Raw genomic sequence first — 25,213 nt, 5'->3', positions numbered from 1 at the left:
TCATCGGATTGGGGAAAGATGGGGAAGGAAGTCGGCCGGGCCCTTTCAAAAGAACCATACCGGAATTTGCCTGAAGCGATTCAGGAAAATCACAGAAAACATACATCAGAATGGCCGGACGCGGGTTAGCACCAGCGTCATCCCGAATTCGAGGTCAATGTGCTAGACACTGCGCCACCACGCTCGGTCTGTATTCATGTCTACTAAAAGGTGTCCGGATACTCTTCATCAGACAATGTATGTCCGTAAAACGACGGCCAGTCCTGAGAGGCTGGATAGGAAGCCCTAGAATCTGAGGTGTCAGTGACAAAAAGAGGAGCGGCCAGAAATGTTTGTCCCGCTGGGAACCGCGCGTGTTAATTATGTCTCACTTTGCGCTTTATCTGGTACACGAGCCTGGGATCGGCCACGGGCGTCGCTCTTCCCGCGGCTAGTTCCTCATTCTCCGAGTGAACGCGCGCTTGTATCGTGGACGGCATGTTAGCTGGCCAGCCTGCCGATAAGCCCGAGAGCGGCGGGGGAGCCAGCGGAGGGCTAAGAGTTCACCTCGCTGTGGACCGCGTCTCTAGCATCACGCAATACTGAATTTATAGCACCAAATCTTAATACTGTACAGAACTCTGCGTACATCACCCGTATTTTTAAATTAACCCATTGCATGATTTTAGTAGCTGACCGAACAGAACGCGAGCGAATAAAGCTTTTGAGAAAATACTACGAGGGTGAGTCAAATGAAAACCTTAAATTTGTAATAACAAATCGGAATTTCCCGTCGTTATCCTGTAAGTTGGTAAGCGTGCTACAAACAGCGTGCAGAATGGCCTGTAGGTGGTGGCAGCATAGTGCAGATGCACACATACCGTCGCAGTATCAGTATAAAGATGGCTGCCCCACTTGCGACTTGCACCAGGGAAGAACAGCGTTCTTAGTAGTGAAGGTGTGAAACCTACTGAAATTCATCGACGAATGAAGGTTCAAGTATGGTGACGCATGTTTGTCACAGCAGAATGTCTAATGGAGTAGGAAGTTCGCAAATGGTGTGACTTTATGAAACGTCCCCTTAGAAAAATTATACAAGACTGTGCTTAAACTGACACACAATCTTTTTAGCGCAACGCAATCTGACTTTCAATAATCCCTACAAAAGAATGGCCCTGACTAACATTAACCTATACCTTTCACAAATCACTTAACTCACCAAAAATCTTCGTTACTCGAACTACTGCAATACAGCGAGCGCCACTACTGCCAGCTAACTAAAAGATTCAAACTACGGGAGTCACTAACTACTGATAGGCACAGTTAGCAAATGAAAGATTTTAATAGAGAACAAACATTGTATTTACCTTAATAGTCATAATATATATATCAGTTCATGACACCAATTCTTACAAATTTCAAAACTCCGCCATCTCTCTCCCCACGTCCACCACTGGTGGCGGCTCACCTCCAACTGCGCAACGCTACGCGCTGTTAGCATCCAGCTGCCGCTGCCCAACACTACAATGGCAGACAACAATGCAAACCAGCCACAGACTGCACACAGCACAGCCAGTGATTTTTATACAGAGCGCTATGTGGCGTTACCAATAAAAAAACCTTAACAGCCTACTTACAACTTCAGTGGAAGATGTTCCTCATCCAGGTCATGGACAACGAGTTCTGACTCCACAGAACATTGCAGCAGTTGAAGCCGTAGTGAAGGAAAACCGCCAAGTGACACTGAATGGCATTGCAGCATGTTTACAGAAAAGGCATGAGTCAGCACACCACACTGTGCATGATGTGCTCCAGTTTCACAAAGTGTCTTCAAGATGGGTGCCACGGCTGCTGACTCCTGAAATGAGAGAACGACGTGTTGATGCTTGTGAAAAACTACCCTGGCGCTTTGAACGAGAAGGTTACAGCTTCCTTGCAAGAATCATTACTGGGGACGAAGCCTGGGTTCACTTCCACCAATTGGTAACGAAGGGAGCGAACAAGGAATGGCACCATTCCTCATCACCAAAACCAAAGAAGCTTCGAACAGAACCATCAGCAGGGAAGGTTATGCTGACTCTCTTTTGGGACAAAAAAGGCGTCATTATGGAGCATTACATGCCTAGAGGGACAACTGTCATCAGTGCATCATACACAGATCTCTTAAAAAATCATCTAAGGCCTGTAATCAAATCAAAGCGACGTGGATTTCTGTCAGCAGGTGTCCTTTTGCAACATGGCAGTGCATGGCCTCACACTGCTCGTACAACAGTTGCAATAATCATTTACCTGTATTTTGAGTGTCTTCTTCATCCACCATATTCACCAGACCTTTCCCCAAGTGATTCCCATATGTCTGGACCACACAAAGACGCACTGGGAGAAAGGACGTTTCCTTCTAATGAAGAGGTACGCCACACGGTGCATGAGTGGTTGCGTTTTTTTCTAAAGGAATTTATGCACTTTGAAAGCGCTGGAGGACTTGCATTGAGCGTGGGGGAGATAATGTTGAAAATCGATACAGCTTTGTATCACTTCTGCACAATAAACAATATTTTTTAAAAAATTTTAGGGTTTTCATTTGACTCACCTTCGTGTTAGCTATACTCTGTTCAAAGTTACTTTAAGACTGGCACTTTGACAGCAGCACGTGGTGGCACGAAGCAGACACGTAACATTCTTCACGAAACACGCGCGTACTCCTTCAATTCGCATAATCTTTTCATTTTAATTTCATTTGCGCCAACAAATTTTTTAAGTGATAGGTTGCCATGCGTTTCCTAATGAAGGATGAGTTTTCAACTGGTGGGGAACGTTTTTGTTTCTGTAGGTAACTCAACATTTTATGTAAACAAAAGCTTAACACTCAATTGTGTTCTCAGTTGCTATAGACTGGAAATCTGTCAGAGATTTCTGACAATACAATTTGAGTTAAATATGAAGCATAACGCTTCGCTTGAGCGTCAAGAACTAAGGGGTCAGCCGTTTGGTTTCACTGCGAGAAGGAGATCGCTAGCACTGTAATTAATCTATTACCATGTATTCTGAGCCGACACGCATCTGTATCTTACCTAACAATAGCTTGCGGCCATGGTTATGTCCATACTGAATGCTTCTGCCGTGTGGAACCGTAAATAACGATGCGTGAGAGCAATCAAAAAGATTTCTCTTCTTCATGGTGACCAATAATTTGGTGAGAATGTTCAAATGTGTGTGAATTCTTAAGGGACCAAACTTCTGAGGTCATCGGTTCCTAGACTTACACGCTACTTGAACTAACTTACACTAAGTACAACACACACACCTATGCCCGAGGGAGGACTCGAACCTCCGGCGGGAGGGGCTGCCTCTCACCGCTCGGCCACACGGCTCCGCAATTTGGTGAATGTTACTTCTTACGATAATAATCATAAACATGTCGACGTATCACATTCACAAATCGTTCAAATGGCTCTGAGCACAATGGGACTTAACTTCTGATGTCATCAGTCCCTAGAACTTAGAACTTGTAAACCTAACTAACCTAAGGACATCACACACATCCATGCCGGACGCAGGATTCGACCTTGCGACCGTAGCCGTCGCGTGGTTCCAGATTGTAATCATTCTCAAACACTTCCCTGCCAATCTTCACAACACGTTTTTATTTACAGTGAAAGCTGCAGCAGTTTTTGGATGTCTTGTAAACGAAGACAAATAGGCCAAAAATTAAATTTTTCTTTGTCAAAGTTGAGATCGGACGGCTTTCCCGTTGCCAAGAAAGTGGCGTCGAACTGATTTTCCTCATAATAATGCCTGATCCTGACATTGTTCAGCACCGCACAGAAAATAAAAACAACAATAAATAAAATAATAAGTGTTTTAACAGTTGCTAATGAAAACAAAGAAAATCTCAACTTGGTACAAGCTTCTGCATAGGGCTGCAAGTTTCCCGAAATTGAACCCTAGTTCAATAGGAAAGTGTCTGGCCTCGTGAGATTGAGGGGATGCGTGTCATGTCTCCCGCATGAATCCACCGCTACTACCTCCTTCAAACTTGTGGAACTTAAAGCAGATTTGAACAGAATATCATTTAATTAGGGCTTTCTACTAAATGTAGCTGCAACTGATGCCGCATCTCTTCCGCCCAGGAGGGAGTCGGCATTACATTTTCTACTTTTTTTTTAATTTGCCATGACTGGAATAATGGCGTCATTGTGAATAACTGGAGAGCACGTAGCTGATGTGCGTGGTTACGGGCTGAATGTCTAGGCATGACAAGGTTTGTATTTACTAAAATAGCTGCTGGCTACGTATATTTGCTTCGAAGTATCGGAATCCCTCTATAGAGTCTGCTGCTGACTGTCGACAGATAGCCTTCTCTGCTTTTCAGCAGTTGGCAGCTTCCAGAGGAGGCAGATTAACTTTCTGAGGAATGGAATGGTTGCGTGACACTCTCTACAACCATCGAGCCACTCTTGATCGAGACACTCTTGATCGATTTGGCTGCAAATTCATCTTCGAACATGTCGTTCACTTATGTCTGACATCGTCTTTCCTTGAGACAGGGGCATGATGTATCTCGTCGGATAGAGAAACTGCGAATTGATGGTGAACACCGTAATGTAACCCTTAACTGGGGACACTAAAATTTCATAAAGTATGGCTCTGAGATAGCCGTATGATCAGTAATGCAATCACACTAACCTTTCCGCTTTTCGTTGTCTAGGATGAGGGGGGGGGGGGAGGGGGGTGCGAAGGCGGGGAGTGGAGGTCGGGGGCGGCTGCATTCATTGCTGTTAATTCAGTAAGTTGATTATTTTCATCCAATTTCCTGAAAGGGTACAATAAATAAATACTTCTCTTTGGCCAAGCGAACTACCTCCTTCCTCATTTTGGTGTCTACCACGTGGCTACAATTATACAAATCGTGTTCCAAGTGCTGTAGTGCGGGCTATATACATTGCAGCATGCTGAAAAACCACAGGTATGCTCATTAATCGGTGCGTCCACGAAGTATGCTGAAAACATAGTTCCAGTTTCTGCTACCAGGTGAAAATATGGCGCTGTAGGTAGTCAGAATGCGAGCTGTTTTCCCATTTTGACGCCAGTATGGTGTTTCTCACTTGACGACGCAAGTCGATTTCTTTTGTGAAGTGACTGTTGGTGTTAAGGGATAGAAAGATTTACGTTTTTCGTATGAAATGTGTAAGTAGGCTGTTTAGGTTATTTTATTGGTAACGCCGCCGCCACGTAGTGCTCTGTATCAAAATCACTGCCTGTGCCATGTGCAGTCTGTGGCTGGTTTGTTGTCTGCCATTGTAGTGTTGGGCAGCTGGATGCTAGCAGCGCGAAGCGTTGCGCAGTTGGAGGTGAGCCGCCAGCAGTGGTGGACGTGGGGAGAGAGATGGTGGAGTTTTGTAATTTGTAAGACTGGATGTCATGAACTACCATATACACTCCTGGAAATTGAAATAAGAACACCGTAAATTCATTGTCTCAGGAAAGGGAAACTTTATTGACACATTCCTGGGGTCAGATACATCACATGATCACACTGACAGAACCACAGGCACATACACACAGGCAACAGAGCATGCACAATGTCGGCACTAGTACAGTGTATATCCACCTTTCGCAGCAATGCAGGCTGCTATTCTCCCATGGAGACGATCGTAGAGACGCTGGATGTAGTCCTGTGGAACGGCTTGCCATGCCATTTCCACCTGGCGCCTCAGTTGGACCAGCGTTCGTGCTGGACGTGCAGACCGCGTGAGACGACGCTTCATCCAGCCCCAAACATGCTCAATGGGGGACAGATCCGGAGATCTTGCTGGCCAGGGTAGTTGACTTACACCTTCTAGAGCACGTTGGGTGGCACAGGATACATGCGGACGTGCATTGTCCTGTTGGAACAGCAAGTTCCCTTGCCGGTCTAGGAATGGTAGAACGATGGGTTCGATGACGGTTTGGATGTACCGTGCACTATTCAGTGTCCCCTCGACGATCACCAGAGGTGTACGGCCAGTGTAGGAGATCGCTCCCCACACCATGATGCCGGGTGTTGGCCCTGTGTGCCTCGGTCGTATGCAGTCCTGATTGTGGCGCTCACCTGCACGGCGCCAAACACGCATACGACCATCATTGGCACCAAGGCAGAAGCGACTCTCGTCGCTGAAGACGACACGTCTCCATTCGTTCCTCCATTCACGCCTGTCGCGACACCACTGGAGGCGGGCTGCACGATGTTGGGGCGTGAGCGGAAGACGGCCTAACGGTGTGCGGGACCGTAGCCCAGCTTCATGGAGACGGTTGCGAATGGTCCTCGCCGATACCCCAGGAGCAAGTGTCCCTAATTTGCTGGGAAGTGGCGGAGCAGTCCCCCACGGCACTGCGTAGGATCCTACGGTCTTGGCGTGCATCCATGCGTCGCTGCGGTCCGGTCCCAGGTCGACGGGCACGTGCACCTTCCGCCGACCACTGGCGACAACATCGATGTACTGTGGAGACCTCACGCCCCACGTGTTGAGCAATTCGGCGGTACGTCCACCCGGCCTCCCGCATGCCCACTATACGCCCTCGCTCAAAGTCCGTCAGCTGCACATACGGTTCACGTCCACGCTGTCGCGGCATGCTACCAGTGTTAAAGACTGCGATGGAGCTCCGTATGCCACGGCAAACTGGCTGACACTGACGGCGGCGGTGCACAAATGCTGCGCAGCTAGCACCATTCGACGGCCAACACCGCGGTTCCTGGTGTGTCCGCTGTGCCATGCGTGTGATCATTGCTTGTACAGCCCTCTCGCAGTGTCCGGAGCAACTATGGTGGGTCTGACACACCGGTGTCAATGTGTTCTTTTTCCATTTCCAGGAGTGTATATTATGACTATTAAGGTAAATACATTGTTTGTTCTGTATTAAAATCTTTCATTTGCTAACTATGCCTATCAGTAGTTAGTGCCTTCAGTAGTTTGAATCTTTTATTTAGCTGGCAGTAGTGGCGCTCGCTGTATTGCAGTAGCTTGAGTAACGAAGATTTTTGTGAGGTAAGTGATTTGTGAAACGTATAGGTTATTGTTAGTCAGGGCCATTCTTTCGCAGGGATTTTTGAAAGTCAGATTCCGTTGCGCTAAAAATATTGTGTGTCAGTTTAAGCACAGTCTTGTATAATTGATCTAAGGGGACGTTTCAAATGTAATGGCTCTTGAGAAGAAAGACCATACACTGCTACTAATTCCCCCCCTCTCCCCCCCCCCTCCCAAGGACGACAGCAATAGTATCCCTGCATTGCGGGGATATTGTCGACAGAAACAGCTGCGAAGAGGGCGCATTGTCAGTAGATGGGCTAAAAAATGTGGCCAAAAAATTAAAAAAAGCTGGTGATTTAAGTTGTTCAGTCGGGAGAAGAAGGTGGCCACCCCGTGGCAGTTGTTGATGCTACATAACTATAGATGACCATGCAGCACATGCCTCAAATTCTCTCCCCTGGTCAACAGTTCAAAAGATTTTGCAGGACATTTTACGCGGTATCCCTACAAAATTCAGAATGTGCACCAAATGAACTCTGACTTTGCCCTTCGTCATTTGTCACGCATGGAAGTTGGTAACATCGGGCCGGGGAAATCTCTTTGGACAGAGGGGGCACATTTTACTCGGCATGGTGCCGAGAATGCACGAAACTGTCGCATATGGAGCTCTGCTCTGCCACATTTTGTGCAAGAATACCCATTGAACTCAACTTACGTCACTGTGTGGAGTAGTGTCACAAGCTTCTTCATTCTCGATCCGTTTTTCTTCGAAGTCATGACACCTCGTGGGCCTGTTAGTTGTACAGTGATGTCTGCACGATGTAAAAACTTAGTTGAGCAACACGTGATTCCAGCTTTGCAAGAACGCAACTGTCTCCAAAGCACCATTTTCAGGAAAGGAGTGACACCACACGTCTCTTGCCAGGTGAAAGATTTTCTTCGAGAAACCCTAGCTAATAACTACATCATCTCTTGACAAATTCAAGATGTCTGGCCTTCCTGGTCCATCGACACAAATCCATGTGCTATCAAGGATCTATTTGGACTCTTCATGATCTGAAGGATAGCATGCTACCATATATCGTTCTGATTGCACCAGATGTGCTGCGAACAACTGTGGACCATGACATCACGCTTCTGAGTCGGGGTACCACACTGAATACATGTTGTACCTTGTGACCATACGTCAATAAACGTGCCATAATCACCATTATCATGTGTTTGATCGTTTCTCCCCTTTCCCTCAACCACACCAAGTTGTCACTGCTTACAGAACCATATTTTCATCTGGTGGCAGGAAATTGGAAGTATTACTTTTTTTAGCGAACTCCGCGAGAGCACTCATTAATGAACATAACATATGATGTTTCTAGTTCCTGCAATGTATACAGCCCACACCGCAGCACTCTGAACACTGTTAGTTTAACTTTAACCAACCGGTAGTTCAGCAGTAACTTTTGTGTTCTGCTTTCTTTCATTACTTTCTGACAAGACTGAATATTTACACGTTAGTTCATAGGAATATAATTGAAGATATCAGGAAAGAATAAAATATACTCAATCTGAATCAAGAACTAGTGAAGTTGAGGAATAGCTTCAACAATCCGAAAGGACTACAAAACTAGCAACCAAACACTTGGATATTAAGGCAGAGCACAGATGTTTGACTTCATAGTAGACACACATACTATCGGTTTATCTTTGCAGTGGAGAACACTGTAACGTGAAAAGGGAACTCGTCATTTTGAAATAAAATCTAATTTTTGTTATACGGAAGCCAGTTACTCAACTATAACTAATAAACAGAGCGCGGAATGTATTGAGAGAAACGATTAACTAGTTCCATCAGAAACGGCTGTTGGCGCAATATCATGATAACTGGGAGATGTGACAGGGAAGGATCTCTGTCCGAGGTCAGACGGGGTCTCGAGAACTTTTTTTCTTCCTCTTGTATGTAAACACGAATCAGTGGCAAACTATAACAGTTTGTACAGACACTGCAGAGTACTTAATTATAAAAGTGTTCCAGTAACGATCTGTCACGTTACCGGTCACAAATCGAAATTATGGCTACTATATTCCTTAACAGATAAATTAAATTTCAAAAATATCTCATAAATGTAGATCAATGGCTCTCTAAAATGTTATCAGTTACGTTCACAACAAAACTATAAAGCTGGAAGTACCATTGTTTTAAATTTCGTTTTCGAGGTCAGTAAGTTTTGGTACCGAAGTTCTCGTTACAATCGTCTGATTAACTCTTCGGAGAAAACTCGCAAGGTGTCAGCAACATCCATGTTTGTACATGTGCTAAATAAAGAATGCTAAAAGCTATTACTATTGTGGGGAATCTATAGAAAAAGACACAGTTTGAACACTGTTGCCTATTTCCATTTACAAGATTTTTATGTACAGTGTTATAGGCATATGAAAATAATAGAAGTCATAATAATTATATTGTGTAAATGCAGGCATATTAATTTCTCTCACTTTGAGTACTACTTTAACACCCCTTCTATGAGCGTGGCGTACAATTCTGAAGCGTAATCACAGCTTGGGAACATCTTCCATTATTATTTTAAGTTCTAAACTACCTTTGACAGTATGAAATCTGGAGCTCACATTATGGCGCTAACAGAAAATCAGAGCGAGAGGTTCACTATAGCCTATCTTGTCTGTATGTCATGTATTGCTACTGCTGCATATTTAACAACATGTTCAAACAATACCTCATAACTGGGCAGACAAGCTAGTTCTCACGTCAGAACCAGTAATACTCTGTGGTGTTCAGACAAATCTTAGGGTTAATAACTGGTTCACTTTGATTGCGTCTTGTACTTAATATTAAATAGAATTATTTGGAAGAACCCTAAATCTATCTTTGTTATTCACAAAGGAGAATTCGTATACTACTTTCTTCCTACTGGCGCTTGAACATTGGCTACCATTTAAGACCGTTAGAGAGCTGTGTTATCAAAATATTTGAAAATATTTAATGAACAGCTTCCTGTTTCATCACGGGAGTTTTAGGGAGCAAGAGAGCGCCACAGAATTAGAGATGCTCCACAAAAAGGTTCGAGTATCGCGTCTACTGATGCTGGATACCTCAAAACAGGTTAACTTATTTTGTCCCACATACAATGTCAATTATGATAAAATTAAAGATATATGGGTTTAAACGAAAAATTAGCATTTTTCAGAGAGGCATCTGCGTATATTAAAGATATATCCCTTGTAATGCCACCATACGGTGCTTACCTAAGTGCAGGTATAAATGTTAAAGTAGGTGGCGAATGGACTTCCCACTCTTTTGTTTCCAGAACTACTGAAGGCGACAACCCTGCTATTTCATCGTTTGATTTATTTGTTAGTGCTCTGCATAATGCTGTAGGTAACGATTTTTACATATGTATCCATTTTGATTAAATAATCAGTTCGATTTGTTTAAGAAATTTATACTTAGCTATCACCAATGTATGAAACGTTTCTTCAGCAGCCTGTCTTACTCATTCCACAAGAATTCCAAAAGTCAAAGAGAGCGCGTATTTAATGGCTTGAATACTGTTCCTTTGTATCGGTTTAGATTTCTCAGCATAAAGTCTCTGTATCATAAAACAGATCTTCAGACTGCAGTCTGTATCCGACAAAATCTGTTGACAGTGCTCTCCACTGAAAGGAAGCATAGAATTCTTTGTTGCTGTGTACCTTTACGGTCTTTAGTGCTTCGGTAAATAGTGTATTCAGTATATTTTGTTCCTTACTTTCTCTTGTTTGAGTAATACTAAAGCATTGCTACGCTACAGAAGGTAATGGAGAACCAACTATGAACAGTCGAACAAGGGCTGACATAAAAGGATTTATGTTCAATAATTTGTCTATAGTAGTGCACAAACGCCCCACTTTGTAGCTGGACTGTTGTTTCATTATGATGATCAATAATTAATCATCGATCATGCGAAAGTTATATTTTCCCTTTTTCTCGATTAATTCAAATTTTGGTTTCAAAATGGTGATACAGATGATTGCAGAAGTCAAGTCACCCTTCCATAAAGTAAGTGTGATTAACTCTGAGAATTTAGACTGCATACAGTACTGTGTAGGAAAATTTGGCCACATCTTGGGAGCCATCTGCATGACGTCAACTTGCTAGCCACAGACAAGGTTCAAAATCAAATGGCTCTGAGCACTATGGGACTTAACATCTTAGGTCATCAGTCCACTAGAACTTAGAACTACTTAAACCTAACTAACCTAAGGACATCACACTCATTCATGCCTGAGGCAGGATTCGAACCTGCGACCGTAACAGTCCCGCGATTCAAGACTGCAGCGCCTAGAACCGCACGGCCACCACGGCCGGCCACAGACAAGGGAAGTGCATCCAGGAGATAATTTAAGGTGAGATCTAAAGGGCCTCGCCTCTCGGTGCAAGAAAATACTCTGGTGAGTGACTAGTCACGTAAGCAGTGCTGTCGTGTGCACTGCAAAGTGGTGATGCCTGCAGGCTTTACGGAGAAACTGGGCATGCATCTAGCAGTTGAGTGGCGCCCAATAGACCTTAGCAATGAGCATTAAAGAGAAAGCTGGGACTGTGTGAGGCTTCTGCATTTCTTCACGTACTGTACTATTCAGCTAAAATGGTATCGCTTGGTGTTTGGTGGCCGCAGACCAGAAGTTGATCGTAAAATAATGAAGTGAGGATAGCCAGAAAGGTAGATAAGATTTTATTTGACCCATGAGAGTACATAGCTCATGTTTGGAAATGAAATGTCGACAGTGTTCTGTAAAAGCCAGTGTACCAACACTCTGTCACCAGGCTACAAAGTTATTGACTTGGACACATCAGGAAATTGTGGGAAGAAGAATGATTGGGACAGTGCCTAAAAAGAGGAGCTTGACTGTGGGATCAGACGCCATTCAATGAGGGAAGCAAATTTTTTTATTGCAAGAAAATCGTGTTTTGGTGAGAGTTCCGTGAAGAACTGAGAGTGGAGTGGATTTGAAAAGGACACTTGAGTAGTAGAACAAAGAGCGTTCTGGAACATTTTGTTAGTGTGGGTTGCCTACATAAGTGGCAGATATGCACTCAGGGGCAAACCTATTATTCTCTTTTGATTGACAGGTACTTAACGTATTGTTCTCCTTTGATTGACAGTAAATTAACCTATTGATCTTCTTTGATTGACAGGTACTTAACCTATTGTTTTACTTTGACTGGCAGGTCCTTAACATATAGTTCTGCTAAAAGTATCATTCCTTTTGATTGACAGGCACATAACCTATTGTGTTCCCATACCCCTCTCCCCCTCCCCACCCCTCAGGAAACCTCACCCCTCAGTGCTACAGGTAAACTTTCATGTATGAGTTATTGGAATAGCCCCTCTCACTCTTACCAATTTGATTGACTACTTAATTAAATTGATCAATTAAATAAACCCCCTCCTCTCCCTTCCCCCAGAAAATGGCAGGAAGTTCAAATTCTATCAGGATAATGCAACACACCTCGGCTACCTTCACTGAACTAAGAAAATGGTGGGAAAATAGTTCAATTGAGCTACCTGCACTAACCTAAGACATCTGAGCATAACCTCTTCCTAAGAATTAGCTGGAAAGGCCTCAGCCTGTGCTGGATAGGATGGACATAAGTCTTCATATTCAGTCTTTATTTAAACAATTAGAGGCAGTACCACCATCAGGTGTGTTCATCATTAGGTCTGACCTGGTACACAGTACAGTCACCAGAGGGCGCCATCCCCCCTCCCATGACATAATCTAATATGGCGGTTGGAAGGGGAAAAATGGTGGGAAAAGGACTCAGCCTGTTCTGGCCTGCTGCAGAGAGGAAGGGATGTACTTTATTTATTTTGGAACAATTTATCGAGGGACAGATTTGACATAGTATATTTATTATACTCGGATTTGCTTGGGGTCATAATACACAGTTTACAGACCTACTCATAAATAATGCAGTACACTGATGTACAGACAGGCAAACAACTCGTAAATTACTGACATAATGCAGTACACAGCATATATAGACATGCAAGCAACTCTTAAATTGTCAACTAATAACGCATGTGTAATGCTATGCAAACATGCACATAATGCTTAAACAACCAAAATTAATTCAGTGCACACACTCATTGCACATAAAAACCTTTCTAACTATCATCAACCACAATGTATCAGAGTCTCAAATGCGTTCACTCATGGACGCAGCCACGAGCCACCACTGCTGCTGACAGCAGCACGCAGGTGAATGTTATGTTGACAGTTAGAGCTTATCGAGTGTTACACTGTGCCACAGAACTCCAATGTGGGCATACACCACCTGCCGTCCACTGTCCACTGGACCACACAGGATGCTACTACACATGCTCCCAGGAGTCGGGATGCACTGGCGGCATCCGCAAAGTTACGATGTGGCTGTCAGCAGCCAAGCCACATGCAGGTGTCCATACAAGTAATGCAAGCATGATGCGGCAGACACCTGTGCATGACTCGGCTGCTGATGGCCACATAATCACTTCACAGGTGCCGAGGTGCATCCCTACTCCTAGGACCATGTGTGGTAGCATCCTGTGTGGTGTAGTGGACAGAGGATGATGGGCAGTGTGTGTAAGCGTTGGAGTTCTATGACATCACTATTACACTAGGAGAGCTCTTAACTGCAGACGCGACTTTTACCTGATGGCTGCCATGGCAGTGCTGGTGGCTTGCGGCAGCGGTGAGGCATGCGTGAGTTGGAGACTCTGATACATAGCGGATGATGATAGTTCATAAGCTTTTTTATGTGCAATGAGTGTTTGTCAACTGCAGTATATTCGATTGTTTAAGTGTTGTGAGCATGTTTGCAAATCATTACACATAAAATGTTTTTTGACAATTTACGAGTTGCTTACATGTCTGTATCCTGTGTACTGCACTATTCGGTAATTTGCGAGTTGTTTGCTTGTCCATAGATCAGTGTACTGCATTATTACGATGATTTACGAGTAGTTTTCAGGTCTGTATGCTGTGTACTGCATTATTTCGGTAATTTACGAGCTGTTTGCGTGTCTGTATGTCAGTGTAGTGCATTATTTATGAGTAGTTTGCAGGTCTGTAAACTGTGTATTTTGACCCCAAGTACATCAGAGCGAGTTTTTTGTATCAGTGTAATAAATATGCTATGTCAAATCCGGTCCTAAATATATTGTTCCAAAATAAATAAAGTACACTCCTTTCCCTCTCCAGCAGCCCAGAAGAGGCTGGTTCCTATCCCTGCATTTTTTCCCCTCAAGACCACCATAATGGATTATGTCACTGGAGGGGCAATAGCGCCCTCTGGTGGCAGAACTGTGTACTAGGTCAGTTGGACTCTGGAACTCATGGTGAGCACATCTGATGGCGGTACTGCCTCTCATTTTTTAAATTAAGACTGGAAATCAAGACTTATGTCCATCCCATCCAGCACAGGCTGAGTCCTTTACCAGCCAATTCCTAGGAAGAAGTGGCGGTTGGATGACATAGGTTAGCAGAGGTAGTCCAAGTGACCTATTTTCCCACATTTTCGATGGTTAGCGGTGGTAGTCATGAAGTGTAGTATTGTCCTGATGTCATTTGAACTTCCCACCGTTTGGTTAATTAGTTGATCAATTTAATTAAGTAGTCAATCAAATCGATAAGACTGAGATGGGCTATTCCAGATCTGAAAGTGTGTCTGTAGCAGCGAGAGGTGTGGTTTTCTGAGGGGTGGAGGGGAGTGGGTTGTGGAACAATAGATTATGTGCCTGTCTATCCAAAATAAGGATCCTTTTAGCAGAACAATATGTTAAGGATTAGGAGAATGTAGGCGCTTTTCTATGTTGTCCAGTCACACTAATGTGACCAAATGGCTCTGAGCACTAGGGGACTTAACATCTGATGTCATCAGTCGCCTAGAATTCAGAACTACTTAAACCTAACTAACCTAAGGACATCACACACATCCATGCCCAACGCAGGATGCGAACCTGCGACCGTAGCAGTCGCGTGGTTCTGGACTGAAGTGCCTAGAATGTGACCACCTGTCAAAAGCTGGAATATCCACTTTTTGCAGTGCAGACTGGTGAGAGATGTCGAGAACGAGTGTCAGTGAGGTTGTGGAAGGTACTGACAGGGATGTGGAGCCATACTGTGCCCATTACCTTGGCCTGCTGTGCTACGTTTCTTGGTTGAGGACCCATTGTGCAAACAACCCTATCTAGGTGGTCCCACATATTCTTGAGTGGGTTTAAATCTGGGAAGTTCGATGGCTAGGGGAGTACGGTAAATTCATCCTGGTGCTATTCGATTCAAGCACGTACACTGTGAGATGGTGACCCGTTGCATAGTCCTGTTGAAGGATGTCATCATGCCGAGGAAAAACAAACCACATGTAGGGGTACACATGACGCCCAAGGATATATAAATACCTGTGTTCATCCATTCCACCTTCCAGAATAACGAGAAGTACCATGGAAGCATTTCCCACACCACAACGCTCCCTCCTCCAACCTGGACTCGTCTAACAGTTGTTGTAGGATGTGTGCTGTCACATGTTTCACACTGTGACGCCATCTGTCTGACGGACCATAGAACGTGATACACCTGAAAAGATCACACAGCGGATGTCTAGTTGCGTATTGGTGTGCAAATTCCAGCCTTCATCACTGATGGACAGCAATTAGCAAGTGCACATGAACCAGGCATCTACCACATATACTATACCTGACAACGTTCCCTGAACGGTCGATGAGGAGATACTTTTGGTAGCTCCTTAGTTCATCTGGGCGGTCAGTTGCTCAACAATTGCATGTCTATTCGCCCCTTGTCATCCGTGGCCTGTGGATCACCACACTTGCCTCGGCGTCGGTTTCGGATGGTGCCATTTTACCATGCAGGTTGTATTTTAACCACGTCGGCACGCGAACAGATTACAAACTTAGCAATATCGATAATGCTTCCACCCAAGGGCCGAAAGCCAATAATCGTGACCTTTTAGTCGTCAGGAAAACCGCTCCGTTTCCGCATTACGACAACGACTGCACTACTGTCCACGTCCACCCGACTTGCTTAGTGTTAACTCCACTGCTAGAGCTGCTAACTACCGTCTGAGTGGTTATTGAACGTTGGCGTCGGACATAGGCGGTGATCACATTAATGAGACTGGAACGTGTATAGCTTATTGGAATTTTGTTAAAGTATTCCACTAAATAATTGGTGGCTCAGTAAAGATTCGGCACATTGAGGTTTTTGCATGTGATATCATTCACCCGGCCGCAATTGAAAGCAATGTCCTCAGCTTAATACTGTATCTGTTTTATTTTTCAATTAATTGTGAACTCTTTATCATCATTTCCTTCCCCAGACCTTACGGCCTTAGTCACAGTACAGTCGCTTGTAAATGAATCTGTTTACGAATTTTACATTTTAATTATCTTTTATCTCTGATCGTTCGGAATTAATACTGTGCTATTATCAAAACATGTTTGTTCTTGTTCACATTTGTAGTTATAATAAATTCGGGTCAGTTTACACTAACCTTTCATTTCGGTAGCTAGCTGAAACTCGTAACCCCTTACTACTATTGATTTTTGTAAGGACCATATCCCCCGGACTCATTTGTTAGGGCTATTAATTTTAAACGCCCCTATTGCACGACGTAACTGGTGTTTAATCCACTGCATAAGCCACTTATTTACTTTGTGGCACAAAGAGAGATCAGTGAGCTCCACAAAGGAAGTTTGAAGACTTCTCAATAACACGGATGAAACAGCTCGTAAAAAGAAAATACATCGACCCATCCTCATTTTCAAGGCACGAACTAGAGCTGTAGTCGAGTGGTAAGGCGTGGACACACATAGGAGGCCATGTAGGTATACCACACACGACGAAACTAGGGTCGCTGTCTCCCAGAGACAAGTACCGCATAGATGTATCACAGCACCGGGTTAGGGAACGGACCAAGGAGTGATACTCATTTTATCCATAGGCAGTTTCACTTGAGAAAAAGCATTACTCCGTGCAGAAGTAAAACATAACTCTCTATTCCTGTTGATCTGAAATTGGGTGGATGCCTTGTAACACTACCCGAATGTTGCGAAGCTGAAATCGGTAACTTTATGTTGTACTCCATGTGGCTGTCATTAGCAAGGCAGTGTTCAACAATCTCCGATTTTCTTGGCTGCTATAAGCTTTCACTTCACGTGGAAACTGCCTGCAAAGACCAAGCCTGACACTTCTCAGTCTCAATAGTTCACTGAAGAATTAAGTACTCACAATTGATCAGTACAATTTTGTCCTTGACTGTAGTACGTTTTTCGTTTCTGGTTGCTCCCTGCTATGAGAGTATACGCTTAAGACGTAACTGCTGCTCTCTGGACTTGTTTTTGGTTATCAGTTCACTTCGTGAACTCCGCTGTCATCGACCTCAGGAACCCCTTGTTTGCTCGACCTGTCTCTGCGTTACCGCCTGTATGACTGATCATAAACTGTTCAGCAGTGGGCTATAGAACACAGTAATTGTTCAGTGGCTTACTGGAGGCGTTTGGGAGGTCCTGACCAGTTTGTCTCTTTTCAAAAGATGCACGGTGTCGATCGAACCGACAGTCCAATGAGGCATTTAACTCACGGTGTTTAGAGAATGTAGTCCAATACACAGACACCTTCATGATGTTTTGGGACTGTTTTTCGTAGCATGGTTTGGGTTCACTAACATTCATTGCCACGAACATGAACCAGGGAAATTACTTCAAGATTCTTGGCGAAGAAATTTGTCTTTCCTTCAATTTCCACATGATGAGTACGTTTTGTGTACGCCTGTCTTCCAAGATGACAAAGCTGCAGTACGTTCTTGGTTTGGTGAACTCTCAAGCATTCTATCGCATCTCGAGTGCCCGCTAAATCATGTGATGTTAATCACACATAAAATTTCTGGAATGTTTTGGATCAGTGCGTGAAACTTAGTAATCAACATCTCCGCAATTTGATAGTTCTAATCAGCGTGTGGCTTCAACTAGACATGGTGTACCTCAAGAAACCTCCTTACTCATTGAACTCAGGGCATTATAAAGTTACGAGCTTTGTTCGCGGTCTTAGCGTGATGTTTCCTGGGAGATTTTTGTCCAATGTCGTTATGTTCCACACAGTCCGATATCGGCTCATGTCAGCTGCTACTGGACACAGTGCCATCACAGTTCTAATGATGCAGCTTATTGCTGAACCATTACTGCACACAATAACAGATATCTTCTACCATTCCTTAACCACAGGTGTTTTCCCTGAGACCTGGGAAGAGGAACGAGTTAAGCCATTTTCTAAAACGAACGCTGCCACAATACCTTCCGATTACCGACCTATCTGCATTCTTCCTGCTCTGTCCATGGCCTCTGAATATGCTATCCACGACCACCTAACAAACTGCCTAACAACAAACAACCCAATGGAAGAATACCAATCACGCTGTCGTAAACATCGCAGTAAAACATCTGCCTTAATAAAGGTAACAGATGGTCTGAAGCTTGCCATGGATGCACAAGAGGCAACTATCATGTGCTTTATTAAGATTTTAGTAAAGCCTTTGACACAGTTGACTATGAAGTTTCAATAATTAATTAAATTAAGGTGAATAAGGAAATCGGCTGCGATCTCTTCAAACTAATCGTACTGGCATAAACCATAAAGGAGTTGCGGAATGTCACACCTGTTGTACATTCCCTTGCACGCTCTGTGATTATTTAGTGTCTATAAGAGCGAGGAAAAGATGCGATTCGCACAAAGAGAACTCAGATAGTAGTTTATTCTACATCTAGTACCAAATAGTAAAAGTAATACATAACTTCGTTTGCTGTAGCGGTAGCGTCAATTTACAAATGTATACTCCTGGAAATGGAAAAAAGAACACATTGACACCGGTGTGTCAGACCCACCATACTTGCTCCGGACACTGCGAGAGGGCTGTACAAGCAATGATCACACGCACGGCACAGCGGACACACCAGGAACCGCGGTGTTGGCCGTCGAATGGCGCTAGCTGCGCAGCATTTGTGCACCGCCGCCGTCAGTGTCAGCCAGTTTGCCGTGGCATACGGAGCTCCATCGCAGTCTTTAACACTGGTAACATGCCCCGACAGCATGGACGTGAACCGTATGTGCAGTTGACGGACTTTGAGCGAGGGCGTATAGTGGGCATGCGGGAGGCCGGGTGGACGTACCGCCGAATTGCTCAACACGTGGGGCGTGAGGTCTCCACAGTACATCGATGTTGTCGCCAGTGGTCGGCGGAAGGTGCACGTGCCCGTCGACCTGGGACCGGACCGCAGCGACCGTAGGATCCTACGCAGTGCCGTAGGGGACCGCACCGCCACTTCCCAGCAAATTAGGGACACTGTTGCTCCTGGGGTATCGGCGAGGACCATTCGCAACCGTCTCCATGAAGCTGGGCTACGGTCCCGCACACCGTTAGGTCGTCTTCCGCTCACGCCCCAACATCGTGCAGCCCGCCTCCAGTGGTGTCGCGACAGGCGTGAATGGAGGGACGAATGGAGACGTGTCGTCTTCAGCGATGGGAGTCGCTTCTGCCTTGCTGCCAATGATGGTCGTATGCGTGTTTGGCTCTGTGCAGGTGAGCGCCACAACAGGACAATGCACGTCCGCATGTATCCCGTGCTACCCAACGTGCTCTAGAAGGTGTAAGTCAACTACCCTGGCCAGCAAGATCTCCAGATCTGTCCCCCATTGAGCATGTTTGGGACTGGATGAAACGTCGTCTCACGCGGTCTGCACTTCCAGCACGAACGCTGGTCCAATTGAGGCGCCAGGTGGAAATGGCATGGCAAGCCGTTCCACAGGACTACATCCAGCATCTCTACGATCGTCTCCATGGGAGAATAGCAGCCTGCATTGCTGCGAAAGGTGGATATACACTGTACTAGTGCCGACATTGTGCATGCTCTGTTGCCTGTATTTATGTGCCTGTGGTTCTGTCAGTGTGATCATGTGATGTATCTGACCCCAGGAATGTGTCAATAAAGTTTCCCCTTCCTGGGACAATGAATTCACGGTGTTCTTATTTCAATTTCCAGGAGTGTAGATTTGAATGTTGAAATATACACAGATACAAAGGTTTACAGTTGAGTCAGCCTTCAATACATACTTTATTCCGTAGATGACGAGCCCTGACCTCTGTTAAAGTCTGTAAAAGTTATAAAATGGCAAACACACAAAATGGGCTCTCTGCATCGATGTTTGAAGAGAAAAACACCGCTGCTGGACCTACAGAGATTTTTCTTTCTTTATTTATTTATTTCATTGACGGCACAGAGTAACGCACCGCCTTGAAATGTAAGGTGGGTCGGATGCTTCTGAATCTGATAGCAAAGACTTCTCATTGTTACAGTCTTGTTGGTATATATTTGTTAATGCTTTTTTTAAATAATATAAAGAACATAATACTTAAAGATTTCTCTGAGGTTACAGCGAATTGAATGCGTAACAACTGTTAAAATGGTTCCATATAATTTGTTACAACCTAGTTTATGAGAATATAATTTATACAATGTAATTGACAAAGAAAAATAAAAAATAAATAATACAATGAGCGTGGTTAGGAATAATTTGTAATACATAGAGGGAAGTTACGTGCTGTATTTGGATGAGTAATACAGTCTAAGTTGCATGTTGGTTACTAATGGCCTATTTCTATCTATATCAAATGAGTTCTCGGTGCAACTTCGAGCTATTCTCATCTGAAAGTGTTTGCGCTAATGAACGTTTACACAGATTATACAGATTAAAAGGTGACTGAGCACTTCATACACGGAATACATGAATTTTAGCTTCACATGAAAAATACACTTATGTTTGTAGCTTACTAGTTGAAGTAGAATATAGTTCATTGCTACTTGAATGCATTATTCCTTAAATAACTTAACACATTTCTGATATATGAAATTCATTGATTATAGCTCTGAATAGAGAAGAGAAAATACTTCTGTCTGCATACAATAAGACGAGTAATACATTGCTACTTGTGTGCAGAATACCGGATGATCAAAAAGTCAGTATAAATTTGAAAACTGAATAAATCACGGAATAATGTAGATAGAGAGGTACAAATTGACACACATGCTTGGAATGACATGGGGTTTTATTAGAACCAAAAAATACAAAAGTTAAAAAAATGTCCGACAGATGGCGCTTCATCTGATCAGAATAGCAATAATTAGCGTAAGGAAGTAAGACAAAGCAAAGATGATGTTCTTTACACGAAATGCTCAGTATGTCCACCATCATTCCTCAACAATAGCTGTAGTCGAGGAATAATGTTGTGAACAGCACTGTAAAGCATGTCCGGAGTTATGATGAGGCATTGGTGTCGGATGTTGCCTAGCATCCCTAGAGATGTCGGTCGATCACGATGCACTTGCGACTTCAGGTAACCCCAAAGCCAATAATCGCACGGACTGAGGTCTGGGGATCTGGGAGGCCAAGCATGACGAAAGTGGCGGCTGAGCACACGATCATCACCAAACGCCGCGCACAAGAGGTCTTTCACAAATCTGATAATACAACTTCACTAAAAGCGCCTTTTCAGGTAAAGTAAACATGCTGCGACTACTGTCGCATCTGATTTTCTCTCTCATTACAGTTCCTTTTATACACTATTGTCATGCGCAATCACTGACGTTTTGCTGTCCAGCGCCATCTGTCGGACATTTTGTGAACTTTTTTTTGTTCAAATAAAACGCCATGTCATTCCAAGCATGTGGGTCAATTTTTACCCCTCTATCTACATTGTTCCGTGGTTTATTACGTTTTCAAATTAATATTGACTTTTTGATCACCCGGTACTTTAAACACTATGCAGGATGCCACTGGGGAGGAGGAGCAACGGAATAAAAGTTCTTCGAGCCTTCTCCTCCGAAGCGACATTACCTCTGAAGACGAGATGCTAACTGTCGGACAACTAAATACACGTAACAGCAGACTTGCAGGAGCTTCGAAGTGAATTGGAGGAGTGGAAGCTTGATGTACTCAGCCTACAGGACCAGTACTCTCAAGCTGGGAAACTATCATTTGTAGCCGCTACATGGCAGATAGCTAGCAGTGGGGATGCCTGCAAAGCGGCAATGGTTATCACAAACCAACCTCTACAAGTCACAACACTTTCACAATATTCCACCAGTCACTGCAACGTCGTGGAGATACAGTCTCCCGTTGGAATTACAACTTTCATAAATATGTACTTTCAGTACGGAGACAATACTGAACAACACCTAGATCATTTGACAAGAGTAGCCACGGCGTTGAGGGGACGAAAACTGGTCATAACAGCTGACATAAATGCAAAATCCCCCCCTCTGGTACAGCGGCACGAGAGATGAAAATGGCGGAAAAGAGGAGCTGCTTGCATATCAATGAAAGTGGTGTAAGCGTTCGCCGCAGCGCCCTCATGCCACGTCGGCGACTGTGCGAAACGCGGCGGCGTGACCGGCGGCGCGCCTGTTTTAAAAGTGCGGCCGACCGGATGGCGTCCGATACCGCGAGCTGCACTCCCCAGAATAAGACACGCACCCACTGCGACTCCGATCACAGACCAGTACGGTGTCAAAGGACTGGTCGCGAAATCCGCCTCTGACGTGTTCCTACGAGCGCGGTTAATGTAGCAGCGCGTGTGCCTGAGGCGGGGGACGTGTGAGAAAGTGTAGTGCGAAGTTGGGCGCCAGGGCTGGCCGGCGCGCTGAGTGTCCGTGCGTGTGCCGACAGCCCGGGGGCGGCGTCCCGCCTGCTGCATAATTCAGAGCGCGGGCGCCGCGGCAGCGGCCGCGGCCGCTGTTTGCAGACGGCGTCCAGAAGAAGGCGCAGAGCGGAGAGCGGCAGGCGATCGATGCGCGCCCCTGTCCTACACGGACCGCGATCACCGGGTCGCGCGGGCCAGCCGACCGCTACACGGCCTGACGAACTCTCCGTCGAAAAACCCCTACTTCGCTCACCGTAGCACTACTAGACAAACTCCTCGAAAAACGTTTTGCACCATCTGCACATCCGCGAATGTGTTTGGACTGTGATTCAAAGGGCTCGAGGAAACAAAGCGGAAGCCTACGTGTTGTTGTGTAATGTCTCTTGCAGCGGTCTCTCCGCGATATTTTCACAAAATTTTATACATTATATAACTCAGTACATATCTCGAAATATCTCTTCTTCTCTTACCGATTCCTAAACTTTAATATACGATGATTATCAATGCAAAATAGTTTCAAGCCCTATTATTCCTTGGAGCGTGCATTTACTCCATGGAATAGCTTCTCTCCTATCTACGTTTTCTACATCTTCATCTACATCTACATTTATACTCCGCAAGCCACCCAGCGGTGTGTGGCGGAGGGCACTTTACGTGCCACCGTCATTACCTCCCTTTCCTGTTCCAGTCGCGTATGGTTCGTGGGAAGAACGACTGTCTGAAAGCCCCCGTGTGTGATCTAATCTCTCTAATTTTACATTCGTGATCTCCTTGGGAGGTATAAGTAGGGGAGAAGCAATATATTCGATACCTCATCCAGAAACGCACCCTCTTGAAACCTGGCGAGCAAGCTACACCGCGATGCAGAGCGCCTCTCTTGCAGAGTCTGCCACTTGAGTTTGCTAAACATCTCCGTAACGCTATCACGGTTACCAAATAACCCTGTGGATCTTCTCTTATGAAAAGAATGATTGAGATCTTGCCGATTAGCCGTGAAAGAACGAAGATGTATATGTATGTATTGTTGAGCTAGTCGCCATCTTGATGAGATTCTGTATGAGAAGGAATTTAATATATGAACTAAACTAAAGTAAGTGTGTTCGCGTATTATTTAACTGACTGTTATTGACATTGTCTGCTTACTACGCTGTGTTGCACGGGATCAGTGGGGAACGTCCGATTTACACTGGACGAACCTGCCGTTTTGTACGCTCAAGATATCCATTTCATTACTTTCAATAAATGGGCTTACACGGTCTTATCAGCGGATCTCCGGTTTTGCCCATGTGATCACCGAAAGTTATAATTATTAAAAATGTTTTCAGGAGATCGACTGACAATTTTCGTCGCACCGAGACTTCGAAATTACTTCACTGCCTTATGGAATTTAAGTTAAGCTCAATTTAATCAGGATAGAACAGTATTGAACTATGTGAATGTGATAGGCCTGCTTTGTCAATGAAAATTCCCTTAATATACGCATGTTTTTTTAGTATCCTAATCAGTGAGCTAAACCAGGCCGGTGTGAGAGAGAGGTTTTTAAATTTCAGATCCAACAAAAAATATTAAAGTTTCCTTCAGTCTGAAGACTGCTTGCATGCAGCTCACCATTGCTACTCTATCCTGTGCAAGCCCCTTCACTTATGCGTAACCACTGTCGCGTACAATGACGCAGCCGCGCGGGATTAGCCGAGTGGTCTTAGGCGCTGCAGTCATGGACAGTGCGGCTAGTTCCGGCGGAGATTCGAGTCCTCACTCGGGCATGATGGGTGTGTGTGTTTGTCCTTAGAATAATTTAGAATAAGTAGTGTGCAAGCTTAGTGGTTGATGACCTTAGCAGCTAAGTTCCATAAGATTTCACAGACGTTTGAACATTTTTGAACAATGACGCAAAAGAATCTCAGTACCAAAAAGGAATTGTGAAACATAAAAGGAAGTTGGTAGGCATGTTTCTATATCCAAAAAATGATATGTACTCAGTTTTCACACCAGTCGCATATGAATGGTGCTAGTAACGCCACTATGAGGATGCAAATTAAGTTAGTCGTAAATACTCGCTGTAACGGTCGTGAGGCTTACTTACTTCTGAGACTGCGTGTGGTGAGTTGATGTTAGTCAAGAATGTCCTTAAGGCGGGAAACACGTTACTGAGTTTGAACGAGATCTTGTAAAGGGGCTACAAGAAGCCGGAAGTTCCTTCTGCGATATTGCTGAAAGTCTTGGTACGAATTTAGCCACTGTACATGACTGCTGGCAACGGTGGTACGAGAATGTACGGAACAAGGGAGACCAGATTCCGGACAGTCACGTGATATTACCGAGAGGGAAGACCGTCACGTTCGAGGTATGGCTTTGGCGTATCATATTGCATCTGCTGCAGCAGTCTGAGCACCAGCTGGCACCACTGTGACGTAATGAACTGTTACAAATCGGATACTTCAAGGACAGCTCCGAGACAGACGTCAAGCAGCGTACGTTCCCCAAG

General features: G+C 44.6%; 1 protein-coding gene across 1 annotated transcript in view; it reads left to right on the top strand.

The window, feature by feature from the left end:
• The window catches only part of LOC126271270 (uncharacterized), a 139,849-nt gene that overhangs the window by 66,866 nt on the left and 47,770 nt on the right, over nucleotides 1-25,213 (top strand). The window contains exon 2 of the mRNA XM_049974141.1: nucleotides 22,755-22,912. Within this exon, the coding sequence (XP_049830098.1) occupies nucleotides 22,755-22,912 (158 nt within the window). The remainder of the gene's footprint in view (nucleotides 1-22,754; nucleotides 22,913-25,213) is intronic.

This window comes from Schistocerca gregaria, chromosome 1 (genome assembly GCF_023897955.1).
Source record: "Schistocerca gregaria isolate iqSchGreg1 chromosome 1, iqSchGreg1.2, whole genome shotgun sequence".
NCBI classification, from domain to species: Eukaryota; Metazoa; Arthropoda; class Insecta; order Orthoptera; family Acrididae; genus Schistocerca; species Schistocerca gregaria.
Note: the sequence above shows the minus strand (reverse complement) of the source record. Positions and strands in the feature narration are given on the sequence as shown.